The 10,816-nt window shown below is 33.2% G+C and overlaps 1 protein-coding gene across 1 annotated transcript; it reads left to right on the top strand.

Annotated features, from left to right (window-relative positions):
• The first annotated feature begins 66 nt into the window (after positions 1-66).
• On the top strand, positions 67-8,662 carry LOC110094055 (aberrant root formation protein 4). The gene is made up of 12 exons (XM_020819196.2): positions 67-357; positions 3,071-3,143; positions 3,963-4,141; positions 4,227-4,286; positions 4,393-4,540; positions 4,648-4,722; positions 4,847-5,118; positions 5,201-5,272; positions 5,563-5,640; positions 5,717-5,902; positions 6,343-6,394; positions 8,222-8,662. Exons 1-12 carry the CDS (start codon positions 346-348, stop codon positions 8,437-8,439), a joined length of 1,425 nt encoding a protein of 474 aa, XP_020674855.1. The 5' UTR covers positions 67-345; the 3' UTR covers positions 8,440-8,662.
• Positions 8,663-10,816: the final 2,154 nt, after the last annotated feature.

The following is a 10,816-nucleotide window of genomic DNA, read 5'->3' as shown; positions in this document are numbered from 1 at the left end:
CTATATATATATATATATATATGATTTTTTTTTCATATATGAGTAATTCAGTTTAATGAGGGAGAGCAAGCATGCGCTAATGCTCCTCCGCTGTTATCTTCTTCTCAATACACATACAAAATCAGATGCTGTTGTGATTGGATGTGGTCTTTTATTGTTTTAGGCGATTTTACTTCAAAATTACTTACTTATTTCTCAATTTCTCTGGTCTTTTGTTATTCACTATTTTTTTGTTCGGATTGCATCTAACTTAACTATATGTTGTATTCATAGTTTCTTAACTATTAGTTTTGTTTTTTATATTGTTTTAAGATATTTACAAGATCCTGGGGTTAATGGCGAGGTATGTTGAGGAAGGTGAGTAACACTTTTGTGTAATGCACTTTTGAATAGCATATTTTCAATATCCTTGATGTATGGATTGGGGCATACAAGAAATATAAGTCAAAGAGCATGGTTAAGGGGTTCATAACTCATAGTAATAGTCCTCTTTTGCCTGTGTCTAATTAGCGTATAAAAGTTTTTGGTGCTTGTATAGTTCTGTTGTCACCATTTATAATTCCTATCATGATTGAGACACTTGCTAAACGATAGATGAAATTGGCATGATACTGTGGTTGTGTTACATATGAGGTTTGTAGTTAAATTTGAATTATATACAAGCAGTGGATGATAACAAGGCAAAGCCATCAGTAAGGTTGCATTGTTTCTCTTTAGAATGAATGGTAGATGAATAATGTAGTGCATTTTTTGAACAACATTGAAACAATTTACTTTGTAATTATAGCTCTTAGATTATTATCTCTCTAAGAGATGCTAAGATGTTGTTGTTCTCACTTTTCAGCTAGTAAGAGAAAAAGCACTGTTGAATATCAGGAGAGGAGACAAAAAATTTAATACAAGAGAAACATTATTACTTTGTACAACAACAAGTCTTTATTCCACAACTTGAGGTCGACTACATGAATCCTTTATGTCCATTGTGTCATATTTAAAGTCAAATTCTCATTTAAATCTAATAAAAGAGGTCATTATTAATACTTTCTAACAAAGTCTTTTTAGGTCTACCTTTACCTTTCTGAACATATGATGAATCTAATATATCTACTCTCCTAATTGAGCCATCAGAAGGTCGTTGTTTTATGTAACCCAACCATCTAAGGTGACTCTATCTAATCTTATTTGCTACTAGAGCTACTTCAACTTTTTCACGTATGTACTCATTTCACATTCTATCTCTAAGTATAAAGCCACTCATCCACATGAGCGTCCTCATCTATGCAATACTTAATTTAATTTTATGTTTCTCTTTTAATAGCCAACATTTTGCGCTATAAAGCATTGCATGTCTCGCCACCATCCATCTTATAAAATTTTCCTTTAAGTTTGAGAGGTGGTTTTCCATCACACAATAGGTCTGATGCATTCCTCCGCTTCAATCATCCAACTTGAATTCAACTAATAATATCCCATCTATTAGCCATCACTTTGGATAGTAGACCCGATATATCTAAAACGTGCACTTTTTTTATGACTTGGTCACCCAATTCCACAATTCGACCACTAGATCTGTTACTACTAAAATTACACTAGATTTGTTACTACTAAAATTACACTAGATATGTTATTACTAAAATTTCACAATGTCCCCCTATATGTGTGTGATAAGTACACATTATTGCATTTATTTTCTTAAAAGTTTAATGCATTTTAGAAATGCATTATGAACTCTAGTCTATATAGGGGGCTCCAGTCTTGTGTTAAAAGCTCAAAATTATAATTTATTGAATGCAACAATATCCTATTGATGCCCTTGTGTAATCAGAACCGTGATGGTGCTAAAGCTTTTAATCAACCTCTTATAAAAATTAGCTAATGCATGGAACTCCTAATGTCATGAATAGAAATATGTTAAGGGCATTCCTTAAGAATTTTAATTTTTTGGACTCAGCTGAAATACTTTCACTTGAAATGTCAATATCACGAAGCCCATTGAAGAAGTTATGAACAAATAATTTTCAAATTTAATAATAGTTTTTGTGTCACAATACTCAATGAACCTCCTCAGATGATTAATTTTTCTTCACTAGTCATGCTATGTATAAGAATGAGGCCAAAGGATTAGGCACAAATTATCAATTTCATAAACTTATGTGATACATTCAAATCTTAAAAACATAACCAACCGCTCAAATAGTTCATCCACTTTCATTTATATTTAATATTTATGTCTTTTGAAGCTGAATCTGTGAAAAGATCATGCAGCCAACCATCGTGTTCAACATTTTACTAAGAATTGGTACAAGGAAATCTATCCTTGATAATAATTTAGTCATGGCTTTGACATCAACACATCTTTGCCAACTCCTATCTTTCTTGACAATGAGAAACAATGAACTACACATATTCTCGATTTTCTCTACTGTTATGATTCCTGAGTAGTTCATCTACTTGCCTCTCAAGATTCTCATGCTTAAGGATTTATTTTATGACGAAACAAATAGGTAAGGATGGCCCAAGACTAAATAAATTGTAAGCTCTAGACTCCTCAAATGTGGAAGTTCATCAGGTCCATCCTCAGATATAAATCATAGTCAATAGAACTGGATACTAACTCAAGAATATTTAGCATTGTATCATAAATAGTTTCTCATTCAATACTCGTGTTCAGACTGGCACCTTCTTAATGTATATGATGATTTCATTTTCTCCATTATTCTCTCTTTTAGCTCTCTTGCTTTTCCTTTAGTTGTTTTAAGAGGAATAAAGGGTGGGTGAGGGAGTGCGTATGTAGAAAGAGAGAGAGAGAGAGAGAGAGCTGATGTGCTAGGGGGGGGGGGGGGGGGGGGGGGGGGGGGGTGCGGTGCTCGGGGTGGAGTGTGTATATAGAAGGGGAGGGAAGATAGAGAGGGAGAGATAGGGGTGATGCACTAATTGCTTCGTTCACCTTGTCTTATCCCCAGGCTTTTTTTGGGCATCAGGGAGTTATTTTCTGATGGCGATCCTTTTTAATTGCTTAATGTAATGACTTCTATATGTCTTATTCTTATTTTAATTGGTTTTATTGCAGGCATTAACATCTCATGCTGATGCTTCTGAAGCAATTGGATGCTACAGTCATTTTGTGTTTGGGCTCTCAAAAGGTACAGTGAAGCTATAAGGTACAGCATAAGCAGAAACAAGATTGCTTTTCCTAAAAGATATTGTTTATGCTTGCTAATCTAGAAACAAGATCAATTTTTTTTTTGTGAAATGAACATGATTTCTCGATGTAGTCTTGCAGCGCTATTCTCTATGATTTCTTCTCATTTAGGATTTTTGTTTTTGTATTTTAAACTCTGCTAGAATACAAAAATGCTTAGCAAAAATTGCATTTTGATTTGTACATCAAGTTACCAAATTATGTCTAGTAGCTACAGCATTTTTTTATCGTTATCAGAATGACCTTTTAGCCTGACCTGAAGAAAAAAGTTTTGAATGTTGAAATAGTAATAGACATTGAGTCTGCCGTTACCATTGAACAAAAGGAGTATTTGAAATGAATTTTTATGGTGGAATAATATTAGGATCCTTCTCAGTAATTCTATTCGTGCAGAATGGGCATATTTCCTTATTTAATCTTGAAAAGTCACTAGATGTGAAGTACCATCTCTATACTTCCCAAAGTATTAAACCGGATTACTGCTGGTGACACGTTAATCTATCTTCATAGTACAAAAAGATTGGAATTCTGCTTATATTGGATGCATGCGGGAGGGCTATTTACAGAAGAAAAAAATTCTTATTATTTTTTTTCTTGCATATTTTTGTTAATTTAACTAGAAGGGATCACATATTCGACGGGCAAGAGAATATAGCCCCTTCATGTGCATGTTGAACTCCTAGGCTGATCTATGACTCCTTTATTTATGGTATTATTCATTGGATGGTTGGTATTAATTATTCTTTTTTGGTCATCACAGTTCTTCTTCGTTGTCAGAGACGGCATGTAGAACAAGTAAAAGTGGTTTTGCCTGTTATTCTTAAGGTTCTAAATGTTGCTTTTTCGGAGAGTGATGAAGAAGATACAGATTCTCTAAATGATTTATCCTCTGCTGCCATTAGCATTGGTTCATCAATCCAAGAAATTTGCCAAAAGTTGGTTTGTATTTTCCTCAGGACCATCTATTACTTTTGCAGCTGCTTTGATATATATATTGATCGTCCTATCCTATCAATTGTATCAGGAAGGACAAAGAAAAGAAGTACTTTGTGCTATACTTGGCCTTTATGTTCTGCAAAACATTGTTGAGTAATCATAAGTTTTTTATTAGTACTAATTACAGTTTTTTTCCTTTCGTCTTTACTTGATATGCAATTTTCTTATTTTTTATTTGTTTTACTTATTTTAAGGCTCTTATTTCGAGATCAAGACAAAGGCATATTGTTGAAAGTTCCTCCTTGATTGTAGCAAAATTTTCTCAGTTCCTCCCATTTTGTGGACTATCTTACTTTGGCCTTCTTTCTGGGGATTTAGATAAAATTAATGATATCTGTAAAGGTGACTTAATTTCTCTAGTAATTTCAATCTCAATCTCTAGATGCTGAGTCTTATCTACCTAGTTTTTCACTCTAATTTTGCATTTTACCTCCTGATACAATCACCAGAAAGTGATGTAGATATTGATGAAGATGACTTCATGGTTTGCTTTTCATCCGCCGCTGATGGAGCGAGTCTAGCTGGTCAGTTTCTTATTGCATTTGGATTATCCTAAAGCAAATAATTTCTATCTAATTATTTTATTCCCTATATTTCTTGTTTAATTTTTCTCTCTTTTTTTTCCCCATTGTTTACATGCATTGTTAGTGATATGGGGCCATATTTCTGCTGAGGTTGAAGAAGCTGCTGTGGAGCAGTTGGATATTGTTATTAGTAAAATTCGACAAGACTGTTTTAGGCGGTGGCAAGCTATAGGGATGTTCAAACATATACTTATATCTATCGACTATCCCTGGATAATAAAATCCCATTGTATGGATGTTTTACTAAGTATGATAGATGGAATTATTCCTGAAGAACATATTGGTAGTGATGATGATTTCTCAGCCATTCTGCCTAACCTATTTACAACTCTCATGGTAACCTTTCCTTTCTTATATCATTGATGAAGCGATAGTTTTTATGTTTGTTTGCTTTAACTTAGTTGATGAAACACTTCAGGCTATTGAAAGAATCATGATGGGTGCTCCAGATCTCCCGTTAAGAAGGAAAGCTTTCAGTGCACTCAGAAAGGTAGGATTTCAAAAATATACACAACATTGAAAATTTTATGTACCTTTAATAACATTATGAAGAATTTCTGGGGAAAGGTTTTTTGTAATAATTTGTCTTTGTTTCTCTTATTAGTAATCAAGATATTTTCTTAATATCATTCTCACCTCTTATAATATTTTTATTATGAAAATGAGGGAAATTTTCTTCTTTTCGTGAATTTCTTTTTATGGATGTAAATTGCTCTACAAGCTGACTAAACAAGTATTACACCATTCTTTACATTCTGACTGCATTAAAACAATGGTCAGGTAGTCTCAGATATCCCATGCTCTCAAAGATTTGACACACTGAAGGCTCTTATTACAAATAGTGATTCTCCTTCCATGGTAAACCTTTTGTGTGTAAGAATTTGTTTTGTAATTGTATGAGCTTGTTTCTAATTTATTTAATTACTGTGCACAGGTAGCCATTCTTATTGATATTGTGAAGGAGGGAGTTTTGGTAGATAATCATCAAAACAATTTGACTAAAGATCAAAATAGAAAGGAATTTTCTAAATTATGGGGTTCTAATGCACTTGGCATTGTGGAAATGATACTAAGGCCTCCTAAAGGAGGACCTCCTTCCCTGCCAGAGCATAGTGAGCCGGTACTTGCATCCATCCCATATTTCTACTTGATTATTTACTTCTGAATGATAGGTTCCTTCCTTGAGAGGTTGACCAATGTGTGTGTTGATTATTATTAAATTTCTTGTCTTGATTTCCTCTCTCTCTCTCTCTCTCTCTCTCTCTATCTCACACACACACACACACTCCATCGCTCCTCTTACACGAGTTTGAAAGGTAGGTTAATCTTTTGCGAATGATCATTTGAGTGGTGGATAAGACCTGCGTACAGGAGTTAATGAGGACAGCCCTCATAGGACACTTCATTCTCCCTTTCTTGGTAACAGGTCAATTAATTGAATGTGTTTAGCATCTTAAAATTTGTTTCAATAAGGTTGCAATCAATCATGTAATTTATGAAATGTGCATGTTTATACCTATATTTATGATTTTGGTGTTTAATTCATCTCAATTCCTGCAGGTCTTATCTGCTCTCAACCTCTACCGTTTTATATTGATAATTGAATTAACAGGTATATCACGAGAAAGCTTTCTGCACCTTGAACTGTTTTGTTTTTTCCTTATTTTCTGCTGGGCATTTTTCTCTTTGGTTGTAGAAGTATGAATGGTGCTGAAATTCTAACATCTTAAAATGCTAAACTAGGCTAGCACTTATGGTATGGATATGATTTTTGGTTGTTGAAGTTGAGTCCTGATCTGAAGATTGAACTGTCATTACATTGACCTGGTCAGGTTGCTTATCATGTTAATTTGAACTTGTCCAAAAACTAACATCTGATGTTGGTTTTTTTTAATTAGGGATGGATTTAGTAGGCAATTTACCATGTTAATACATTGTAATTATGGAATGAATAAAAGTATTCTTTTGTTTTCACCTTTAACATTGCAAAATATAATGCAGAACATACTATATAATTACCTGTCCATGTATTTTCACCTCATTTACTTCCTTTAGTTAGAAGCTAATACATTTGGACTAATTGGTCAGCTACATTTTACTGTTCATACATATTTGGAGGGTATCTTTAGCAACATACTATTTAACGCATTCATGTAAGGTAGACACAATAATGATATCTTAGAAATGGATGCTTCTTTTTCCTTGAACTTACCATGAACTCTAAGCCTTGAAAAGCAAGAGCAAAGGCTCACTCTGACAAATTTGGAGCATCAAATTTATGTCAAGCAAATACCCATTTTTAAGGATCAAATGGCACAATAATTTCTTTGTTTTCCTTATTTCACTTTATCATGTCTATTATGTGCGTAGGACACTTAGCACAACCAACAACTCCAAGGCTTCTAGAGGATACCATAAAGCAACTAAGATATGCTAAACAGGTTTAGAAAAAAGAGTCCACTCAACCACTTAATGCTCTTTAAGGTAGTTCTAGGGACCAAAAACCACCTAAGATTTATCTAAAGACCACGTATGTGTATCAAAACACATTGGACCAAGTGGATTCCATGCGACAATGTAGAGTATCTAAGTAGGGCATAGTAGACTTTAGATCTATCATCTATTGTCTATGAGAGTCTAAGATTGAGCTCTAGACCAATCATCTAAATTTTAAGAGGGATACCCCAGGCCAATAAATCTAAGTTCATGACATAGACTCTAAGCTAGTCACCTAGAACTTTAGAGGGTAGGATGTCATAGGACCTAGGAAGAATATGATATGCTAAGACCTAGGCTAATCACAAGGACCTAATAAAATATGGCATGCTAGAATCTAGTCAATCACCTAAGTTCTAATAAACTCATTTATAAGCAATGGTTTGGTCACATAAAACGGCGGTCTTCTAATGACCCGGTTAGGAAAATAGAGGTATTAGATTTGATCTAAAAAGACTTGGTTAGAAAATATTAGAAATGATCTTTCTTTATTATATTTAAACAAGAATTTAATTTTTAACAGGACACAATGGAGAAAAAAGATTCATGTAGCCGACCCCACATAATGGAACAAAGGCTTGTTGTTGTTGTTGCTGGTTGGGCCACCTGAGTCATCCTCTTGACAATCCTCTGTCATTGTGCTTTCCAACTTGTCAAAAACATTACAAGCGGAATTTCTCATGGCATTCCTCGAGCTATTATTTTTTGAAGCTGGTTTGATAGTCATATCATATTTGTCTTGTCTTTCACCATTTTCTTTCTTTTGCAAGGATAATATTCAAATCATTCTCATTTTCTAATTTCCCCTTGCTCATTCTCTTCCTTACCACTAGTTTCATTCCTAAAACACGAATTGCTTGGAAATTCCTCCTGCAATCTACATTCAATGCCAACAGAGGTGATCTCATTGAAGCTCTTATACTTTTCTGTCCATGAAATGCAGGAAAAACAAATTACACCAATGTGTTGAGTGAGGATTCGTTGCGGAAGGCCTATTCAGAATGGCTTATGCCTCTTACAACACTCATCTCGAGGATCCTAGCAGAAAATGACCAAGATGATCATGAACTTGCAGAAAGCATTACATGTGCATTAGCTCCTGTTCAGTTGGTATTATATCGATGCATCGAGTTAGTAGAAGAAAGCTTGAAACATCCATAGCATACTTTAGTTCTTCAAGCCCGTGCCTTCTGTATAAGTTTTGCTTCTCCTGTTCAATTTTTGAAGTAGCCTTCAAGAGATCCATTGATGTTGATGAAGAATGTAACTCAGATGAAAGTTGTAAAAATTATTTGTAAATAATAAATTTAAGCTGTGTTTGGGATGGCTTTCATCCCAAATGAAACTTTCGTATCTCAAACAGCGATTAAACTTGATGTGGTTATCACAAGCAATTATGATTTCGTTTGGGACGACTTTCTTATTGTTTTTAAAAGTATTCAAGTACACAAATATTAATATTTATACTAGAAAGCTGTTTTAAAAGAAGTTGTAAGAAAGTTGTCCCAAATAAAAATTTATGTTGTTTTGAACTCACTCTGTTATCAGCTTTTAAACTAACTTATTCAAAAAAAATATTATACTTAGAAAATCACAGAAGCGAGGAAGTTCAAGTGTTGTGGGCTTGAACAGGTTCTAGCTGATAATATAATGCTATATTGCACTGTAAAAAGATAAAATCATAATCATTCTCATAAAAATAAATGATTTATTTTTCAAGGGTGTTTTAAAATGTTTTCAAGGCAATGCCTGGGGCAGATGAATAAACATTTAAAATGTTATTTTGCAAAGTTGATATAGAGAAAATAATTTAAAGAGTAATTTCATAATAAAAATATTTTTTAAGAACTCTGAAAAAGCAGTTGTTAAATAGAAATAGGTTGTAGTCTAAAAAATAAAATAATAAAAAAGTTATTTCAAATTGAGCTTTTGGAGTAATTAAGTGGAAAACACATTTTTTACCTCATAATTTCATCTTTGTTTTGATTTAGATGCAATTAATAAGAAATATATTTTACAAAGGAAATTAGAACATTTGAATACTTCCTATAGGATTCTCTACTTATCATTATCATTTTGTATTTTAATTCTTTTTTTTTATTTCCTCTTTTTCAATGCCTTAAAACCAAATTGAGTCAAAGATGGCAAGCTAAATGTTATTTGTTATAGATAAATATGATAATTCACTTGATTACCAAACTTGATGTACCATATGTTTGTTAGAATATAAGACTAATGTGTTATGCATAAGATGGCTTCTCTAGTGGCAACTTGGCTTTGGCTTTGTTTACTACATAAGCTAGGTGGATTCTAACTTTATATGGTGACTTGTTCAATTAGGAAGGATTAGCTTTACAATACATGGAGTTGGATGGAGTTGATCTTGCATTGCAGGGCCTTTTGAGTTATAGACTTAAGGTCTGTTTGGGATAATTTTTTCGTTGTTTTATTTTTCATACAACAATTATAATTTGTTTGAGCTACTGCTTTTTTGATACTTTCTTATTATTTTTAAGATTTTTCTATAGTAAAGAGCCGCTTTTTGTAACAAGAGTAGCTATGTTATTTTCTCCCATAGCAACTTCACAATTACTTTATTAAACACAACAATCATCCCAAACAAAAAACATAGATTCCCTCCAAGTACCATGGCAATTGAGTATGTGCAATTATCTCATCACAACTATGCATTTCACTATAGATGTGTGGGATAGAATCCCTTAAAACTTTTCATGCTCACTCGATAAAATTACCAACTCCCTTACTTCTATGAATACTTATATGCCATTTGTTTTCTATTTTCCACCATTTTTGAAAGAAAAAGCATTAGGGGTATAAGACACATGAGTTTTATATTTTAAATATTTTAAGAATAAAAAATATATAATTAAAAAATATAAGAAATATTTTTAAAAACATATTTAAAAATTAAAGTCTATTATTATCCTATTAATATTCGAACTCCAAAATCTAACAACATAAACATTACATATTGTTTGGTAATTTGATAGCTAAGCGTCTGTTTAAAACATAACATAATATTAGAACAACCTAGCTAAGAAACTTCTAGAAAGGTCGGTTTAATCCAGATTACACAGCTAACAGTTTTAGAGTAATTAGGATAATTGTAAATATTTCAAGTCAAAATATTTAACGAAAATGCCATTTGATACTCTTCAAGCTTATAATTCATTAACTTTAGAGAGAGCTCATTATTGGCATTATGTGATTATGATGCTGCCATAAACAATATGAATAAAAAGTTACCAACTTTGTATCAGAAGAAGCCTCATTCTTTATCCACAAATGACTCACTTTTTTTTTTTAGAACGGGAGTACCTACCTGCTGCCACCCTCTTAAAAGGTGTTTGGCCCGTAACTAATCTCTCAGCGAGCCTACCAGCAACCAGCCCCATAGGTGCAGGTCCCACAATTATTTTCTCCCCAACTAAGAGATCGCACCGCATGAGAGAGAATTCGAACATGAGTTAGGGGTTCCCAACTATACTTGCCCACCAACCCAGCTAAGCCCGGAGGG

Source organism: Dendrobium catenatum, unplaced genomic scaffold (assembly GCF_001605985.2).
Source record: "Dendrobium catenatum unplaced genomic scaffold, ASM160598v2 fragScaff_scaffold_156, whole genome shotgun sequence".
Taxonomy (NCBI): Eukaryota; Viridiplantae; Streptophyta; class Magnoliopsida; order Asparagales; family Orchidaceae; genus Dendrobium; species Dendrobium catenatum.
The sequence above is the reverse complement of the archived record's forward strand: the minus strand, read 5'-3'. Positions and strand labels throughout refer to the sequence as shown.

What these genes read in the sequence shown, in the direction of transcription:
- LOC110094055 (XM_020819196.2), top strand. An exon ending in TGTGTTTGGGCTCTCAAAAG is followed by an intron (nt 3,144 to 3,962) that starts GTACAGTGAAGC and finishes TGGTCATCACAG; the next exon opens with TTCTTCTTCGTTGTCAGAGA. An exon ending in ACCTATTTACAACTCTCATG is followed by an intron (nt 5,119 to 5,200) that starts GTAACCTTTCCT and finishes GAAACACTTCAG; the next exon opens with GCTATTGAAAGAATCATGAT.